General features: G+C 40.9%; 2 protein-coding genes across 6 annotated transcripts in view; one reads left to right on the top strand and one right to left on the bottom strand.

Moving 5' to 3' along the window:
• The window catches only part of Zip48C (Zinc/iron regulated transporter-related protein 48C), a 32,790-nt gene extending 15,153 nt beyond the window's left edge, over positions 1-17,637 (bottom strand). Inside the window, exons 1-4 of one of the 2 annotated variants that reach the window (XM_011640393.3) lie at positions 17,194-17,637; positions 13,604-13,991; positions 12,213-12,364; positions 11,973-12,058 (exon numbers count right to left, since the gene is read on the bottom strand). In XM_011640393.3, the coding sequence (XP_011638695.2) occupies positions 11,973-12,058; positions 12,213-12,364; positions 13,604-13,991; positions 17,194-17,301 (734 nt within the window). In that variant the 5' untranslated portion in view covers positions 17,302-17,637. The remainder of the gene's footprint in view (positions 1-11,972; positions 12,059-12,212; positions 12,365-13,603; positions 13,992-17,193) is intronic. The other variant, XM_011640394.3, reaches the window with a different exon arrangement.
• On the top strand, positions 17,143-20,510 carry LOC105428225 (putative Golgi apparatus membrane protein-like protein CG5021). 4 transcript variants are annotated; one of them, XM_011640397.3, is made up of 6 exons: positions 18,261-18,534; positions 18,600-18,746; positions 19,021-19,094; positions 19,174-19,408; positions 19,931-20,185; positions 20,269-20,510. In XM_011640397.3, exons 3-6 carry the CDS (start codon positions 19,033-19,035, stop codon positions 20,332-20,334), a joined length of 618 nt encoding a protein of 205 aa, XP_011638699.1. In that variant the 5' UTR covers positions 18,261-18,534; positions 18,600-18,746; positions 19,021-19,032; the 3' UTR covers positions 20,335-20,510. The 4 variants fall into 4 exon arrangements, with proteins under 4 accessions (XP_011638700.1, XP_011638698.1, XP_011638697.1 ...); XM_011640398.2 differs by lacking the exons at positions 18,261-18,534; positions 18,600-18,746 and adding an exon at positions 17,143-17,282; XM_011640396.3 differs by lacking the exon at positions 18,600-18,746 and having other exon boundaries at positions 18,258-18,534; positions 19,943-20,185.
• Positions 20,511-20,574: the final 64 nt, after the last annotated feature.

Here is a 20,574-nt window from a genome sequence, read left to right as displayed (position 1 = left end):
TGCTCCATCTCAATATTTATTTCTTCGGCCTGATTCGCAACAATGTTGCCCGTCGGGCACGAGTCGATCGGTTAAGATGCCATGACGAGGCTTTCCCCGCTACGACGAGGCACGGTTCGGTTAAAGGAGCGTGTTCGAGAAGTAGAAGGAAGTCGAGGAACAGAACGAGGCGAGATGGTTCAGTTCCGAGGGAGGCGTAAGGATGTTCGCGTAGGGATTCGGTTATGAGTGCGAGAAGGAGAGGAAGACACAGAGACGGAATCACGTCTATCGCGTGCACGAGCGTGCGTACACGTACGTATGTGTACGCGCGCGTGAGCGAGCGAGACAGAATATCGGGGAGCGGAAAGGAGGGTAACGGCGGGGGAAGAGAAAGAAAGGAAAAGATCCGCGAATTCGTGTGTGCGCCCGTGCGGGAGACATAGAGAGAAATCTGAAGAGGAGAGAAAAAAGGGACAAGCGAGATAGAGATAGAGATAGAGATAGAGATATAGAGAGAGAGAGAGAGAGAGAGAGAGAGAGAGAGAGAGAGAGAGAGAGAGAGAGAGAGAGAGAGAGAGGGAGGGGGGGAGGAGAGGGAGCACGAAGGCGAAATTTTCGTTTGTGATGCATGTGTGTCATACGTGTGTACGCTGAAACGAGAGAGACAAACAGGAGGAGAATGAGATGAAACGTCAAGCGCGCGTAGAGGTGTGGAGCAATGTGTCTGTAGAGAGAGCGAAGGGGCAAGAAGGAGAACAAGAGAGAGACAGATCGAGAGGAAGAAAACGGAAGGGGGAGAGGCGGACAGAGAAAGAAAGAGAAAGAAAGAGAAAGAGAGAAAGAGAGGGAGACCAAGGGACGAGAGAACGCGGAGGAGGGCGAGAGGGGCAGGAAGGAATGCATGGGAACGAGGCGCAAGCGGGCCGACCGCGATTTGCCCGTCCCGCATTCCACCAACGCCAAGGCGAGCTCTCCGGCTCTTCTCAGCTCCATGAGTCCCGCGGGGGACAGAGGGGGAGAGGGGGCCACCGGCCACGGACTAACGCCATAAAACCATAAGACCGTAAGATCAACCCCGACGCCGCCGCTGTCGTAGTATCCGTCTCGGTCTCGCGTCGTGATCGCGGTGATTTCGCACCCTCAACATAGGGATGTTTCACCTTGTTGCGTACCTTCGAATGCATTAACTCCACCGAAATTATTTGCGATTTGCATTATTGTCGTTGCGTAATTTTTATGTAATTCTTAAAGTGACGCATCTGCTTTTACTGTTATTCCGTTGCAACTCTCTTCATTCGCATTGTAACTTCAAAGTTATAATACGAAAAGCCGTCCACGGAGTCTTATGAGCCTTCGCGCGCACAGATTGCAAGTGCACATTGTGTGTGTGTGTGTGTGTGTGTGTGTGTGTGTGTGTGTGTGTGTGTGTGTGTGTGTGTGTGCGTGTGTGTGTGAGAGAGAGAGAGCACATTTGAAAGCTGCGGATAAGGATACTAAGTACCACTAACGATCGTGACATTTTTCGATTACTTACTGCAAAATGCGTCCCGCATGATTTAGCGCTTTATTATCGCCCCTCTATCACGCTCGGCCGAGTAATATACCGTCAGCGTTCGCAACCGGAATCAATTAGCTCGCATTAGACCGATCGTGCCCAATCGGAACGGAGAAAGAGAGCGAGAGAAAAAGAGAGAGGTGCTCCCCGAGTTTCTCGCGTATCGCGGTATGCGGCGAACAAGATTAATCGCTGACGAGCAGCAACTGCGGGTAAGGTAAGGTAAAGCAGGTGTCTCGCGCGATGCAACAAAGCCGACGATGCCATCGTCGTATGTCTCGCGTTAGAAAGACCTGAGTGTCTCCGGCGACGAAGGAAGAGAGAAGGACGAAGGCTCAGGGGGGAAGAGCGCGCAGGGAAAGGGAAAGAGAAAGAAGATATGGAGGTAGACGGGCGGAGACGAGACTGCGGACCGCGCAGGTCTCGGTTAAGTCCCCGCAGACGATCGTGAGGTCGTCGTCGAGAGACATAACGGATCCGGCTGTTCGTCTGTTCCGAGTAAGGTACGCGGCGCGCATGCGTAATGCCGCCGCATTCCAGGCATTGCGAAGTCGCTGCACCACGTCGCGCCGTGCCGGTGCATCGGCCCGCGATGAAGAGAGCGGCCGAACGAACCAGCGAGCGAGCGAGGAGGAAACGTGACGACGAGTCCGCGGCGATGTACGTAAGGAGTGCATCGCGCGTCGACCGATTGACTGTCAGATGCTCGCCTAGGAGATGCGCTCGACATACTGCCGTGCCGTCGTCGAGCGCGGCGCGGCTCTTCTTACCGAAAAGAAGAAAATCGCTGGAATGCAGCTCGATGCAACTCGCGGAACTCCGCTAATCGTTCAAGGTTAATGTAATCGATTATCGGCGTGCTCCTTCGCGGAATGTTTCCGTAAACGTTGCTTAATCTTAAGCTTAATCTTAAGAGATTTAACTGGTTCTCGCTATTTTCTTCTTTTAGAAATAAAGGATAGCTATAATAAGATTAGTTGGACTCTTCGAACTATTTTGTAATGTCTTAGCGGTTTGTGCTTTATTAACTCGATTATTTTATGCGGGGAATTAAGAAAATATCGAATTCGATAAAGTGATAGAAAGTCTAACTAATACTGTGTACAAGTAAATTAAAATCGGTAAAAATAAAAAAAATAATATATTGATGCATTTAAGGAAATAATTTTTCTAAAATTTTAACATTATGCCGTTTACGATATCCCATTATTTTTGTTCTTGTTTTCGACAATAAAATATTTCTCATTTTTTAAATATTAGCAAACTTCGAATTAAAATTAAATAAAAAATTGTTGCTACTGAAATATAAAAGTAATATTTCACCTTCACAGACTTAAGGAACAATTATAATAATAATAATAATTATTATTATTATTAATGATAGCGTACGGTAACTTTTTAATTTTCATCTAGAATAGATTGTATAATTATACCGAGATTTTATAGATGCGTGATAATTTTTATGTTTAAATTAAGTCGAACTGAATACTCCTTCATTTCAAAGCATTACGTTGAATATTCTTATAGAAACGCGCGAAAGGCTAAGAAGTCACAGAAGTACTTTATGAATCGATGATTGCTAAATTAACGTATGCTAATCGCGAGCCGTGTGTCGGCGCGTGTATCGTGCGGTAAGTGACATAATTGTTGAGAAATCTGCAACGCGGTAAAGTGCAGCAGGTGCCGCGAGGCCGATATAAATTCTAAAGTCAGGTTTTAATAGTTCGTACCGCGCTGCAGCGGCGATTGGAAGGAGGAAGCAGGGAGAAGGAGACGGAGCGAAAGAGGAAGAGACGAGGGAAAAGGTACAGAGAAGGGCGAAGGGAGGAAGAAAGGGGAAGGGGGATGAGGGGGAAGGGGGGAAGGGACGCGTGAGCGCGAAATACGAGACGGGAGAAGTATCGGCGTGGAATGTCACTAGCTTAGAGAACGTCTCGCGAGTCCAGTTCTCAGAAACGCTCAACTCGCGAACGGCCGTGCCTGAATGATTATAAAGTGCACCGGCGAAACGGGAAGAGATGCTTATCGACGTAATCGCGCTTCGCGGGATAATGAGGCGATCGGGAGAATCCGTGAAAGGCGAGATCACGATAGTCGCGAATGCCGCGGCCTGTCGAACGCCGGGCCCTTAAGGCCCAGAAGTCTCGTCACTCGACCGTCGACCGTTCGTTCGTCGCTCGAGTTCCGATAAGGGGATTGCGTCTTTAACTTGCAAAAGCTATGTTGTCAACATACTTTTAGGCCTTTGCGTTTTTGGTAAGTCTTTCATTTCTAAAGAAAAAAAGATTATGACGGCAGATGTACCAATTGAGAACATCTTTACATAGGGACTGAGATTGTCCATGAAATATACGATATAATATTTTTAAACATTTTTTTGTGTAATTAAGAGCCAATAAAATTTTAAATAAAATTATTTATTCTTTTATTAGAAAAACATATGTAAACTCCAATTATTTATATTTTATTCGCACAATTTGTCAGACAATTTGTGATATATCGAGTTATGAAGCGCATATGTTATGTAAATTATAATTACAGCATCTTCGATTTAATAATGCCATTCCTGGCTCGCGTCCGCAATTATAGCAGACATAAACCTATCTCGCAAATATCGTAAAACGTGTATGCAGCAAATGAACGCTAATGAGCATTAATCTATACAATTCTTATCGACATTGTCTGCCGAGCACCTTTTTTCCTTCCTGCATTTTATATCTTTGCGCACGTTAAGCTGCGCGATTATCAAGCGGATATTGCATTAAGACGTCAGAGGTAAGAAAAACGATACGCGTGATTTTTCTCTCTTGTGCCTGTCGCGACAAATGATAATATTTTCATATAATAACCGTTATGTGCGTCACGCGAGAGAAAAAAATTACGTGCGTTTCCTCGATAATCTGACAACGAATTCGGGAGCGTGGCGGTGTAGGAGGAAATATGCGATGCGGTTCCCCCGTAATTTACATACCGACGAGCACGAGATCGGGAATGATGTTCGAGCGAGACAGACAAATAGAAAGAGAGAGAGAGAGAGAGAGAGAGAGAGAGAGAGAGAGAGAGAGAGACAAAAGGAAGGAGAGGGAACTGGACTCTCTCGTCATGAAAATCGCCGACAACAGAAATTACTCCGACACGCACGGGCCCCTCCGAGGGACGATGGACTCTCGGTAATACAACGGGCCTGTATCGCGCCCAACTGCGCGCACGTGCATCCATAAATGCGGCATGCCTAAGCGGGAAGTGCTATATCGTACTCGACTTCCGTCACTATTAGCGCATGTCAGAATTGGTTTTCCGCGTGAGATAAGCACCGCCACGCAGGTAGGTACAAAGTACCCATACGATTAGCGGGGGAGAACAGGCCTCGCGTTCCGCGGGGATTTCGCAAAACGGGAACCAGGCTACGGTCGGAGAAACGCCGTCCATCGACAATGAGAGTTATTACTCCGGTATTGCCAACGTTTAGTGTCAATTATATAGACGTGATCGTTCGCGTAAGTAATATTGCAACGTGAAGATAAAAAAGAAAGAATCTAATATTTTATGTATTGATAATTATACCTTTAAAATTGGTTAGCAATGAATTTCGTTAGCCATGACGTTCTTGCTGGAGAAAAATCGATCAAAAAGTCCGCCATTAATGTTTAACGCGGTAGAAAAGGGCACCCTATTTATACCTGGCGGCATGATATCGGAAAGTTAAACGCCACTCTGGCGTCCGACAATCCGATGACACAAATTAAGAAACCTGGGGCGTCGTTGAAGATAAACATAGCAATATCGAAAAAATCAAAAGCTCTCTATCTCGATCTTTACGGCGTATTTCAGACTGGACGTGCACAGGATGTCGAGAAGAAACGAGAACAGAATGAAGATAAAGGAGAGAGGAAGAACGATGAGGGAGGTAGATTTTGGGGAGGCAGGAGGAGAAGGTAGAAAGAAGAGCCAATACAAGCGAAGAGGTAAAAAGAGAGGAATAAAGATAAGAAGATACCAAAGAGAGAGAGAGAGAGAGAGAGAGAGAGAGAGAGAGAGAGAGAGAGAGAGAGAGAGAGAAAAGAAGAAAGAAGAACCGCGATGAGCGCCGGTCGACCGGTATATAATAAGGCAGCCGAGAGAGGATAGCACTGAAATGAGATGGTTTCGTCGGCAGCTTTGTCCGGCGCCATGTTTAACATAGCACCACCTCATCTACGTGGCGCAGCGACTCGAGGACCCCGCGGTTCCTCCGTTTTTTTACACATGTTCTCTCTCTCTCTCTCTCTCTCTCTCTCTCTTTCTCTCTGTTTCCCCTTTCATCCTCGTCGTTCTTCGACCTCCTCCTTGTTCAGAAGCAGCTCCGCGAAAAAGGACGACTAAGAGGATAACGGAGGAGAAGGAGAAGAAGGAGAAGGAAGGGCCAATGTGTATACAAATCAGATTCTCGCGCCCTTTGTGAGATCGTACTCCGCCTACGGTGATTCGAAACGCTGTCCGCATTTACGGTGCGTCGTAAATAAATTTCGGAGAACGCGTTCTCGGACCCCAAGATTCCTGGGCCCGCGACTGTGATAAAGGGCGCTGCTTCACATTATCAACGTAGCAACGGAGATGTTACCAATCATCAAAGTCACCCGAATTCGAATTAAAGCGTCAAATTATATTTGACGGCGGTTAGTTTTAATAAGCACAGCTATGCGACAGCATAAAATCGATTGAAAAGAAAGTCGATATATTTTTCCTTTTTTTTTTTTTCAAACACACCGAGCACATAATCGTTATAAGACGAAACTTACGGAAAATCGCGCAGATTACATTTCAAGTAGACATATTTCTTATTTGTACCGCATAATTCATCATAGATTTGCCATAGAAATTCGCGAATTTCTGGAAAAAAGCGAATGGAAGAAAAGGAATGAACGATAGACCCACATTCTCGTGGGTAATGAGTCAGTACCGGATCTCCTTGAGCGGTTTGCAACGGGCGCAAATCTGCTTCAGCTGCCTTCCTATGCCTTTCCATCTACCTACTATAACGTCTCCCTCCCTCTCTCTTTTTCTTTCAGTTTCTTATCGCATCTCCGTCGGTCGTTCTGCAACATCGGCGGTGATTGTTGCCGCCACGGCAACAGAAACTGCGAAACGTTTCATTCATGATTCTTTCAGCGTGGCAGCGTACCGGAACTTATTGCCTCCGCCACCACAAGGAGTTACGTTTCCTTGGAAAGGACGCGGACGCGAACGTAGGTTGCTGATCAATCGGCCGAGCCTGTCGCCCGAGTTGCGCAAAAATTTCATTTCCATGACGGTGACGTCTCGACGGCGTTCTCCTTGACCGGGACGCCGTAACAACGATCTCCTTCGTGCCTTTTTTTATCTTATCCATTGCGGATATTGCAAATCGATAGCGCGATTTATGGGCGGGAAATTCGAGTTTAGTCATAGAATCACGACGCTTATGTAACGGATACACCGGGGGATTATTACACCGCGCATATAATTTGTTTTTAAAAGTAAAAGAAACCAGCGACTTTTTTCATCGTTTTTCCACGTCTTTGAATCCTTTCCGATCCATTTCCGTTACCTACGTCGATATCAAGAAATCGTAAATAATTTGAGAGATCGTTTGATATCAGAAATTCTGGAATAACATTTAATATAAGCACTTTTAGATTTAGATTTAAATGAGCTTACGTGAATCTAAATGTAGAACTTCTCCAAGTTCCCCGAAGAAAAATGCACAGTTATTGAGATAATTAACAGAATAATTGATCTTGATGAGATAATTGATCTTCTCTTCAATGACCGATTCGGGAGTACCTCTCGCTCCAAAATTAGAAACTCGCATATCCTCTCAAGAGCCCTTCTTATTCTAGTTACTTGTACAAGGTATCCATCGTTAAACGCGAGCACGATTAGTCCTATACATATACAGTGAGTTCCACGACGCGGACCTGCAGCGCAGCTGAAAATATATGCAGGACCAAGGGGGTTAATCGCAATCGTCGTGAGAATGGTATGTCGTTCGTTACGAACTGGTCGAGACAGAAAAGGGCATGGGCTAGGGTCGCCCAAGGCTGAACGATTTTTCCAAACGAGCATCGAGAGTGTATCTCCTCTCTCTTCCCCTTCCCCCTATCCCCCCTCTCTCTCTCTCTTTTTCTCCTTCTTTCTTTCTCAACTCGAAACAGGACCAGCTACCACTCGGTAGCTCGGTAACACCAAAAGCGTTATAAAGCGCCGTTGCGTGCCGTTGTCAGAATTTCTCTCTTATTAGGACTTGCCAATAACAGGCAAGCACACCGTGGGAAGTTTTCACTTCCGAAATGGATGTCGGCTACTGTCTTACGCGGCTCGCTACCGTCATTTTTCGATCGCTTTTAAGGTGACGACGCTAATTATCCCCGAGACCGACGCGAAAGTTCCCAGATCGGATAGCAGTCGTGAAAATTCCGGGCGCTTTCGTCGAGCTATTAATTACTCAGTTTCTCATTGACGTTTTTAACCGTCGTCGGATATGCTCTTATCTCCATTGTCATCGGAAATAAGTGACGTTGCTCAATTTTGCATTACATTGTCGATGGAACAGTTATTCCGTTCATAATTAAGCGTCGTTCTATTTGAGATAACTAAATGACGTTTTTGCGTTTCCGTTTCAAATCGGTGTTACATGTATATCGTGCATGTTGCGACATGCTAACAGAATATATAAAAAACAATTTTATCACGTGCACAGAAAAAGTAATAATTATAATTCTATTATAACAATTATTAAATAATATTAATTTTAATAGCTAATAAACTAGATCAATTATGATTAATTATTTCCGTAAAAATCCATTTCCATAAAAAATCCATTGCCTTTTCTTTTAAGACTTTTTATACAAACAACAAATATATTTTATATTTTGAAGTCTTTTTCAATGCATATAAAACAATCTAGCTCTCTAATTAAAATAAAATTTAAAAATAATATTTAAAGTATAAGCGGAAATAACACGATTTTCAACAAAGATATCAGACAACTAGTGTGAATCAACGATGTCTATTTTAATCAATTTTCTTGGTCATGAACCACTTGTGAGTGGTGAAGAACGCTGTATGATAGAAGGCCAGCGCACGTTATTATCTATCGTCCATTCGCCTCTATTGTCTGTTCGTTTATCGTCATTGTGCGGTTTTATCATTCATTTATTACGCAAGATTAACGCAAACCCATTGTTTACTTTCCTCCTTATATCTTATATACAACAAATACATCATTCCTATTACAAAGTACGAAGTCTGCGCCTAGCAACAAAGAAACTCTGCGGACAAACGTTAATTTTTGCAAGTAATAATGAATATCACATTTTCCGAGTTTTTCTTGCTAATGTTTCACAAGAGAAAAAGAGAGACAGAGAACGGTCTATGAGGCAGCGTCTGACTCTCGATGCAAAACAACGCGGAGAAAGGTTACTCAGTTAAACGTCGGCCGTTGTGTAAGAGCGATATATAAGCACGATGTGTCACGTATCCGCTCGCGAATCACGTAACGATCGTAAATAAGTCATCAGAAACGGCAAATACTTGCGTGTATATAGAAGGTGCTATACCGAATCGCATGGCGGTTGATGATTCGGGGATCGGGCGAGTCGGAAACAACGTTTCGTGTTGCATGCACGCGGCCACGTGCTCGCGCGCGTTCACTCAATATGGTGATAAGCTTCTCTTGCTCAATATTGCATTAAGATCTCTCGCTAGATTAATTCTGCGTGATTGTGGCTTCATTAAGAGGAACATAAAGTCGCGCATAGGCACCTAAGGTGCGGCACTTTTACAAACGTCACGTTATATCATTAAGATATTGCTAAGAACGCGCTGGCTGGTATCTACTGTTCTTTGATTAACAATTTTTTATTTGTTACATCGAATTCAATAAATTAAATTTTATTTAATATATTGAATTATTATATCAATTTTTATATAAAGTTTATCTCTGATAAGAAATGTATACGAAGCGATTTTTGCTAATCCATAATCGCTAGATTTATTTCTTCTCTTCTACGTATAAAAAAGTAAAATGTCATTGATTTGCAAAGCACTGGTAGTCAATGCTTCTCCAGCTTCCGATTTCATATTTGATTTTTAAATTATGACATGAAATATGTTGACTAGATATAAATATCAATATGCAAAGAGAGCCTACATAAGTTATATAAGAGCTCAAGAATTGATCTTAATTGCAGTCGAATCAAACGCAGAATTGCGTCAATCGACCAATAGCGCAATAAAAATAATTGAAAATGCATTTGCGCAAAGTGCGCTCTAAATCCGAAGTATCTACGTGCGAGATCAATTATCAGAGAGGGAGAGGGAAAGGGAGGAAGGGAGAGAGAGAGAGAAAGAGAGAGAGAGAGAGAGAGAGAGAGATTCCGGTAAATTTCAATCTTTGGAAATTTTTTCTCGGAAAAATCCTATATAAAATTTTGCGCGCGCCGTTTTAGCACACGGCGAAATTCTCGAAAAAGCAATCGCGCGGCTCGAGGGAAGAAAGCGAGTTCGAAGACACCGGACGAAAGGACGAGGTCTTAGAGAGAGCCGACGCGGTCGGACGTGGAGTGCGGGGCATCAGCGCGAAAGAAGCGGGATATGTAGGCGCGGGGTAGGTGGGCAAGCGAAGCGAGAGAGCAGGAGAGCGCGAGAGTCCGAGCGAGACCGCGCGCGTGCAAGAGAAAGAGAGAGGGGCGGGGGAGGAAGAAGGGGAGAGAGGAGGACGCTGGAATGGAATGCGCGGCGCCTAGGGCTCGTCGGATTCCAGGGCCACACGTGCCCTTCACTCCCTGCGCGCCCGCGCGCCGCAGGCAGGCACCGGAGCCAATAAACTTCGCCTCCAACTGGCGGTCGCGGTCGACCACCATAGAGCTCATTCATGGGGACCTCCTACCACGCTCGGTGCGGCCAGGCCGGCACCTCAATCGTTCGCGAGCTCGCCGACGCATCGACGATGCGATACGCGCGATGCGTACGCGCGGGCAGCACCGCGCCTCACGTCGCCGGAGCGAAGCGGAGAATCAATCGAAATCAGCCGCGAAATTCGCACTTATTTGCTTTGCTCCGCTTGTCGCTAATGGAGTTTGAGCGCGGAGCGGTGGGACGGGGAAAGATGGCGGCGGGAGAAACGGCACGGAAGTCCGCGTATGAATTCATGAACTTTTACCTTTTTTTTTCCTCCTCTTTGTACTAAGATTCTGATCGGTCGAACATTTTGAGATGCGAGACGAATGTGGTAGCGATTCTAAACGGGCCGAGAAATTTTAATGCTTACAACGTCAATTTTAACTTTCTCTCGTAAAGAACTACGTCTAAAGATTTATCCCGCGCCATGGGAACTTTACATCACTGCCATCTGATGTGAATTTCGAAACTTATACTCGAGAGCTGGAAGCGACATACTCATGGTCGGTATATTCGCAGCCGGTAATGGAGATATTACGAAACTCGTAGACATATTCGAAAGGTATCTCCAGTTAAATTAAGTTAAAAAAGAAATACTTTAAAATTCGATTTATTTGAATCTTTTCGTGTAAACAGATTTTTTATTTAATTTATTCTCATTTAATTTTCCAATTCTCTCAGATAAAAATGTATAATCTGTTTCTAATGCATGTAAGTTATTTATCGATACAAACCTGTTACTTATCTTCTTAAAAAGAAAAAAATCGTCCCTTCGAGTAATATCTCTTGTAGCATAAAATTGTTTCTATTGATGCAATTTAAACCTGTTCGGTATTTCTCTAATATTCCATATATAGCTACTAATCACTAATTAAACGCGTTGCGTTTGGAATGCAATATCGCGATTCTGTAATTGAAACGCGATACGGAATGCGATTGACTTTTTTATAAATTCCCAACCAGTTTCCTCTTTTCATATAGAAATAATAAAATACACGCGTACTGTATTTAAAATTACTTTGCCAACGTCGCATTTAACCCTCTTGACTCGTGTGATCAACCGAATAAGCGAAATTGATCTAAATCAGTACATACTAGTACAGTCTTTATTAAACATTGTTCGTAGATCGCGTCATCGTGTAACCGGGAAGCATGTTACTTTTCTTTTTAAATTTTTTAATAATTAAATTTAATCAATATAAAATTATTTAATGCAATGTTCGATATCTATAAAATATTCTTACTCGCGAAATTTTATCATATTAATAATCGATCTTTAAAAAAGTCTAAAATATGAGTAATATTGATAGAAATGCCAATATCTGTCAAACGTATATTCTTATCAGATATTTGCACCCGTAAAATATTATCCAGATTTCGTAGAAATTTACAAATACTTTGCATATGCATTCTTATAATGTTAATATTCTTATAATGTCAATATTCTCTATTTGATGCAAAATATAGTTATATACATTATAGTATCAAATGTTTTATTATTTGTGGTATAGTTTACCTTGCTTTTTCAAAAGTCGCTGATGCACTACTGCCTATCGCTCCGAAGGCTACGCCAACGGCAAGACCCTCAGGAATATTGTGTACCTAGTGGTAAAAATTGACATTTTTTTGTATACATTATTATTATTTAATTTGTTAATTAATGTAAGATATAGGTCTAAATAATTATGATTTGCATAATTAGAAATATAGAATGTGAAATATAGATTTGCATAATTATAGAATTATAGAAATATACCGTAATTGCAACAACTAGGAGTAATATCCTTCGCCACTGGTTATTCTTTGCTTCATTATTGGGATCTTCATATACTGTCCCGATTTCTGCTGATTCCGACGATCTGTTTATATTTGCGATTTGTCGGCGTCTACTGTTCTGTTCGTAGAAGCCTGTAAAATTAAATATTCACAACAACATTTACCACATTCATCGTTAGCGCAAATTTTCAAAAACTGAATCACGAGCACAGGATTTGCACTTCATGCAAATGCAATTTATACAAGATGAAGGATTAAGAGAAGGAATTCTTCGCGCACATGATATTTTCGATTAAATTTATGGTTCTGGATTTCTTTAGGCAGGATTAATAAGATCAGTTTTTTCAGGCTTCGTGGAACTTTTCACACGGATCCAAAATATTTATTTTTTTAATTTTTTATTTAAATATATGTTTTAAGATAATGTTTTACGCGGACGTGCACTCTGTATTAGTGATATGTTTAAATTGTATAATTTTAGTTCTGTCTTTGCTGTTTCACATTTTTAATCACCCCACTCTTGATTTAATTTACGTTATAGATTTTATGGTTTAGTTGATGTTTAGTTGATGTATTGGGCTGGTCGGATATTTTTATTTAAAAATTCATTTATTACATTGGATCCTTGTGTGTTTAAGTTCCACGCGTATTTCACTACAAATAATATCATGCATATACTAATAGAAAGCTTGGGATATTCTTGGAGTAAAGTGTTAACTATTCATATTTCTATTGGGGACTTTATGGAAAACATATATTAATTTATATAAACAATATGTTTAAATATGGAATAAGCAATCATCTCCGCACAAATAGATTTAGATATTAATAAAACATTTTAAATCCATATTTCACGTATCAATTTAATATTAATGTCTTAATGAAAATTTTTCCTTTAGGAAACCAAGATTATAAACATTATAATAGACATAGTACATATTTTATATCTATGAATTTAAAAGTAAAAAAAGGAAAAGAGTGGAAAAAGATGCGATCAGATTCAACTTATTTATACTATGATCTTCTTTACCAAGCAGTTTTACTAATAACTTTACTAATAATATTATCCCTTTTTATTAGTAACTGTGTAACTTGATCATGCTACATGCAAAGATTGTGAGCTACTATTGACTGTATCTTAAAACAGCTAACTTTAAAAATAACGATTTGAGAAAATGCTTATTCCTGAATTAGAATCAGTTATATCTGCGATAAAGCAAAGAGGGGCGAGTGTACGCGGACGTTCATATACATATACAGAGAAATATATGTATAGCATATACGTGTTACGAACTGATCCCATTTTCCAAGCCTATAGACAGAGAGAGAAAAAAAAAAGAACTGCGATTTTACAGAAAGAGAATGAGATACCATCGATAGCGGTCGATTCGACACGATCGTATATTTTTCCGCCGGGTATCAGTACGTCGTTAAACAATGGATTATAATCATAGTCTAAGTCCTCGTCACTCTTTAATTTCGCAATGATCTTGCGTCTTTGTTTCGTACCGACTGATTGCATAGCTAAAAGCACATTGGGGGACTGAATGCCGAGGGTGGATATCAACACGTCCGTCCCGTATACGAACGCCGCGCCGATGAGAAATCCAACTGCGATCGGTACGAACGCGTACTCGCCCTCCGCTCCGTATATCTTGCTCTCCTTTGCCATTTCGATCGCCGGTGCCAGCAACGACCAGTAACTCGCGGCCACCATCACGCCGGCAGCAAATCCCAGGCTGACATCGAGGAGCTTACGCTGAAACGGAAACGAGTCATTATGAGACACATGAGCGGCTCCCTTACTCGAAAATTTGGGTGAAGGGAATGGGGAAAGGAGATGAATCACGCAATTTACTTTTAATTCTTTCCGAATTATTAGAATTAAATCTAGGATGGGATATGTCTAATATTTTTTTCCGTAATTTTCGTCATTGATGTCGTTATTGATATAGGCTCTACATGTATAGAATTATATTTTTAAAATTATTTAGATTTTAATTATTAGTGATCGTAAATGTTCTTCATATCGTAAATGTTTATCTATTCTGTTTCTTTTTACAATTCAGTATTTAAAAAGTTAATTGTTTTCTAAAAAAATATGTCTCGGAAATTAATCGTGGGCCTTGAAATAAAAATAAAACGTTGACTGAAGAACTGCAGCAATAATTTAGATTTCTCTTGGGCGTTCGCCTTTCTGGCCTTGCCCAATTCAAGGTGATCTGCAACTTTGATTTAGCTTCCGTCGAGACATCAGGGGTGCGGCATACAGATGTTTACTTGAAACAGAGGCTTATTTGAGAATATCGAAAAATGTGTATGTCAATATTCCGTGAGTAATGCCTTATCTCGTGTATCAGTGCGCGGACATACGATCGGCAGCATCAAGGTCTAATCTTTCAAATCGATCAAATTTATGTGCGATACCAATTAGATAATTCATAAAGCAAATATCAGGATTTTACCTGATATTGACTCAAAGTAATCTCCTCTCGATATTCAACGCACAATTCATGAACGTGCGCCAGAGAAATATGCTTTCTCGTACGCGCGAGTATTAAAAATAAATATAAATAAAAATAATAATCTTCTTTTTTAATTAGAGATTTTTGCAAGAGAGAGATAATGGATATCCGATTAACTCAATATCTATCAAGCTACGTGATATAATCTTGAAATTTGCTTCTGTTCCGATATATATGATACATTTTTGATTACTCATATATTTATAATTAAAACGCGACACGTGCTAGTTGCAAACTATTTGAATCACATATATAAATACAATTTTTTGTAATCTACTGCAAATGTGTCATAAATCTTCATTTATATTTTGCGAAATTCATGTAATAATAAATACAAGCATTAATTCATTGCATTCATATATTAAATAATACATAGCTATTTTATGAATATATAAAAAAATTATATATAAAAAAAACAAAGTAGAGACAATAGAATAAGACAATAGAATAATCGTAAAAGAATAAAATGAACAGTCGTTAACTCGTGTAGAAAACTACAACAAATTACTAAGGTCAATATGATCTTGCAAACGCAGCTGTTTAATAATGTTGCACAAACATCTGCGTTTACAGGTCATATCGTAATTGTTATAATCCAAAAAAATCGAGAATCAACATGCATAATTTAAGATCTTTTTCACATCGCAGTTATTCTATTTTGATAGATCTGCGATTTTTTCGCTTAACAAGATAAATTTGCAATTTCATCATGTGCTGTTTAGCGAGTATTCATTTTGCTAATTAGAAACAAGATTTATTATATCGTTGATAATGTCGGGAGATATTTACAAACGAGAAAAATATTAGATGCTAGTTGTCACTTCCGTGAAAATTATAATCAATATTAAGTCATTGACGCGATACCGAGGCGAAAAGTATATTTTGTTATCTCGCTATCGTAGATTAGAAAGGAAAAGATACTAGAAAAAAATATTAAGTTAAAAAATAAGTAGAATCTAACAACGCAATTATCATTGTCTTCGACAGAGAAGAAGATTAGAAGGAGTGACACTAAAAAGAATTTCTACTCGTCAGCTTTTATTCAATTTCTTGTAATTAAATACTTCCAGCGATACTTTCGTTGAAATTTACTACCGAAATTTAATACTCTTCAATAATTCTTAGAATAATAGAAGTAGAATTTAATACGATGCATTTTTATGTGAAAAATTAATCAAATTTAATGCGTAAAAATTTATTTTTAATCATTTTGTGGGCACACAATAAATTAAATATAATATTAAAATTAAAAATGTTATGAACAACTATACTTATAATTTAATGTAAGTTATCTTCGCAATTTGTGTATGTTAAGTGTAATTTTATAAAATTTCGATATCTTATGCGACGAGGTAATGAATGAAATTATTGAAGGCCACCAACCATTCGAAGGTGAACCTTCGTGGTTGGTTAGCCTGATAAACCTGAATTTGTATTATTCGTACCGAAATTAGCTGCGCATATTAGGAGGCCTTTTCAAACCGGTTGCGTGTTGGATTTCGCTGATAATGCGGAATCCAACAATGTGGTTTTGTGCATTTTTTCAAATTTTCAGACACGGTATATTCACGTGGATCACGTCTGGATGACGACATGAAAGCGCGCGACATAAAGTTTGGCTTCTTCCGTGGTGATACATTCAACTCGTACACGCGCGCGAATTAAATCGCATGAAGGAAGCGGCGGATTACGCGAGCCGCCAATCGCCGCACGCCGTCGCTGCCGCCGCCGACGGCGGCTGCGATTTTCATCGCGATGCAACGAATCTAAATTTAAATGCGTCGAGGAATCGCGTCGAAATAATTCCGGTTACGCAAATGAAGCAAATAAGAAGCCTTTCCCCTCGAGAACGATCGAAATTTTGCGCTACGAAGTATCACGAAATGTCATTGATTGAAGGTCATTTTTTATGGGAAATTCACGAGAAGAGGAATCCTTTTGTATCGCACTTATTTCTGGCGAAGTTAAATAGAGTATTTTGCCATATGACATGATGAAAATGGAGCTAACTGCTACCAATTAATCTGGACTTCTTAATAGATGTGTTTTCTAATATTTCTTTTAACTTTTTTATTTAAAATAAAAAGCATTGACATATATTCATATTTCCGATGTAAAAACAAATGAGACAAATTGAATAAATATAATTGCTTTCTACATTTCTTTATACTCCCAATTGTTTTAAAACAAATATCATACAGAGAAGAAACGAGAAGTGCAGAAGAGTACAGTTAAGAGGCACATGTTTGATTACAAGGAAGTGTAGACCGCGTAGTTAAAAAACGAAACCAGCTCGTTCGCGCACGGGCGGATGCGCCGGTAAGGTTAAGTTCCCTCGGACGATGGGAATTGGATTCGAGATTGACATAATTCTATACGCGAAATGTCAATGGGGTATAACACGGGGTATGAAATGATTTGTCGTACGGTACTCACTTGTTTCCCCCGAATGACAACGACAAGCGCGGCGCCGGCCGCGGTGAGGGCCCACGTGAACAGAGTCCCGAGGAGGGCCTGAGTGACAGGTGAGTGATCCTTAAGCATCGCGCTGAACCTCTGTCACATCGGGCGAGGGATCTACAATCGGTTGACGCGTGTCCCACGGTGAACTGCCCACGGTGTGTCGGCGGACGCGGCGTGAAACGAGACGCGGGAGCGAACGAGCAAACACGAACGCGAACGCGAGAGCCGAACGACGCGAGATCTTCGGTCTGCATGCACTCAGTCCCCCGCGCTGCTTATCTCAACCACCGCGCGCATCATTGACGCACAAGAGTCTCACTACCACGTCGCCTCCACCCGTCCTACCACCGATACTCGGCGTGTTACCGCGCTGCAACCACCCGCCCTGCCCCGCCCCGCTGCGCCGTGCCTTGCTCTGTCAATCGCGACTTCCGAATATCGCAGGCGCGTGGGCTGCGATATTACGTATATACTGCGTATGTAACGCACACATATACACACACACACACACACACACACACACACACACACACACACACACACACACACGTCTTCTATACGTCATGTCTTACCGCATCACCAAGTTGCACCGGTTTTGGGCGCGCCCAAAGCTGCCGTGTTCTATCTACATTATTACGTGTCTTATTTTACATTATTCTGATTACTTGAAAGAACGTGTCGCGCGTGGCGGCTAACTCAATATTCGTGGGTCTTTTGGATCAAAATATTTTCGACGGGTTTCTTGGTGAAGTTAAAAGAAAAAGAATAAATTAGCGAAGGAGTAATTTATGGATTTGAAGTTCGAGTTGAATTAAACGTTGCGTTGATTAGAAGTCGATTTTAGGTTTAAATCGAATTTGAATTTCGATCGAGAAGTGAATTAGATCGAGTAAGATTCAAATTTCCTCCAATAGCCGGCATACAGGATGCGCGAGTGGCGAGGCGCAGCGCGCATGCCTCGGGCGCGCGACCAATGAGCGCGTTCGAGCCTCCGACGCTCGACCAATCGTCGTTGCGTCCGCTCGCTCACTCGCGCGCGAACGAGCGAGTTCGATTAGTCGCGCGACTTTCGTCCGTATCGGCGCCGTTCGTCTCAAGGATTTGCTCGTGCCGGTTATTAACGATGTCAAGGTGATCGCCTTGATCGACAATGTCCGACGGTGAAACGCCGGAACGCGAGCGTTATCGTAGCGTGTTTTGAGAGAAACGGCGTGATTTTTCTGCCGACGACCGCGAGGCCACCCACCTTCCCTCGTGAACCCAGCAGACGACGCGCCGCGGATCGTCAAACGTGCAAACATGGCGTCCGCAACGGTAGGTGTACAACGCCGATCTTCCACATCGACCGCATACTGACACCACATGTGTTTTTTTTTTAGTCGTATAGCGCCTAATCCTGAGGTGTCCGATTGCCTCGTAGAGCGAAATATAAGTGTCGTTTCGTTACGGAGGGGGACCGAGAGTAATAATTCTAGTCGGCGACAATCGGTGGAAGGTTGTCACTCTGACATTCGCTTGACATTTCCGTAGGTATATTAGAGCGTACGCCAAAGGAAGGTTTCGTAATCATCGGTAATCATGCTCCGGTCCTCTGCGGAAGCGAACGCGGCCGTTTTTCCGCGGTTCCGACGTGTCTCGCGTCTTTTTCGTACTTCTCTGCCTGTCTCGAGAAACGCATAATTTATATTTCGAGTTTGACTCATTCACGTCATTATGATAGATATATGCATGATAGACGCATAGAAATAAATGCACGTTCGGTGCTCCTATTTCTGAATGTTTTAGCGATCTCGTTTGTAGGTACCTTTACTGATGGATGACGATACGATTGCTTTTGGAGAGGAAGAGGAGGCCCAGAATGCCAACAAGCTTAAGTACATAACGAGAATGTGTCATTTTAAACGGATGTGAGAGCCGTACTTTTGTAAGATAAAATATTTTCTATTATTCTAGACATCCATACGTTACGCTGTTTCACTTGGCCTTCCGGATAGCGGCTATAATAGTTTATATGCTTTGCGGTTGGTTTTCAAATAGTTTTATAGCAAGCTTTGTAACAGTGGTACTACTTTTGTCGATGGATTTTTGGACTGTTAAAAATATTACGGGGAGATTAATGGTCGGCCTTAGATGGTGGAATTATGTGGATGATGATGGCAAAAGTCATTGGGTTTTTGAGTCTAAAAAGGTTCGCTTATTATTTATCTTGACATGTGTTTTAATTTGTCTCATTATCATAATGATAAAAATTATTGATTAATAAGAAAGTGCTACTTCTTGATATTTTATAATACAGGAAACATTTAATTCTGTATTCGAAAGAGATACGTAGCTTATGTCATGTTATCACATTTTATATCACATAAGTTCCACTTGCGTAGATTATATTGAAATGTAGCTTTCAATTTTATCAAGTATATTTTTTTATTTGTCACGTTCCAGCAAACACTGATTTAATTGAATCGAGTAGTTCAAGGTTTACCAGCGAATATATTTTTATGCCCTTGGCACTTTCTAAAACTATTTATATGCATTATTCAGATTATAAGTAGACATTTATCTAATAAATTTATGTTCCGTTCCAGTTGCTGATTATTGTGATTATTTATAAAACGTGTAGCTAAAATAATCTAGCTTATATAATGTAGATTACTTGTATATCATTTTCATGCGTGTAAGTCCAATGTCTGCTATGTGCCCTGTGTTTCAGGGTGCACAACAGAACCGCATTAATGCAACCGAGGCGCGAATCTTTTGGTTGGCTCTGATCTTGTGTCCACTTTTTTGGTCAATATTATTTATTGTGGCATTATTTGGTCTTAAATTCAAATGGCTTTTGCTCGTTTGCATTGCCATAGTATTAAACGGCGCAAATCTGTATGGCTATGTTAAGTGTAAAATGGGAAATGATCAGAATATTTCAGCGGCCACGAGTGATTTCATCAGGAAACAAGTGTTTCAAAACGTATATCTTAAAAATTAAATAATTTATCATATATTATTGTTTTGCGCTTAGGTGTTGTTATTACTGGATTTATTTTGTTGCAGGTCACTTCGATAATGAGCAGGAATCCATCAACGAATACTACCAATCAACCAAGTAATGTAATATAAATTTATAAATATTGAAACATTACTGTGTGTGTGTGTGTGTGTGTATGTGTGTGTGCATGTGTCATTTAAAATTTATATTCATATGATAATAAATATTTGCAAATGTTTGTATATAATATAATGTTAGACAGTATCTTTTAAGTATTATATAATAAAATCGTTATCAATCTTGACAATGATCTTCACATATTTTTCTAATTTAGCGCTATACCTATTTATTCATCATAAAAAATGAAGGAA

The sequence above is a fragment of the Pogonomyrmex barbatus genome, unplaced genomic scaffold (genome assembly GCF_055798465.1).
Source record: "Pogonomyrmex barbatus isolate J1 unplaced genomic scaffold, ASM5579846v1 scaffold12, whole genome shotgun sequence".
In the NCBI taxonomy this organism is placed as follows: Eukaryota; Metazoa; Arthropoda; class Insecta; order Hymenoptera; family Formicidae; genus Pogonomyrmex; species Pogonomyrmex barbatus.
This window is presented reverse-complemented; position numbering and strand designations above follow the sequence as displayed.

What these genes read in the sequence shown, in the direction of transcription:
- LOC105428225 (XM_011640395.3), top strand. An exon ending in CAGAATGCCAACAAGCTTAA is followed by an intron (nt 19,095 to 19,173) that starts GTACATAACGAG and finishes CTATTATTCTAG; the next exon opens with ACATCCATACGTTACGCTGT. An exon ending in GGAAACAAGTGTTTCAAAAC is followed by an intron (nt 20,186 to 20,268) that starts GTATATCTTAAA and finishes ATTTTGTTGCAG; the next exon opens with GTCACTTCGATAATGAGCAG.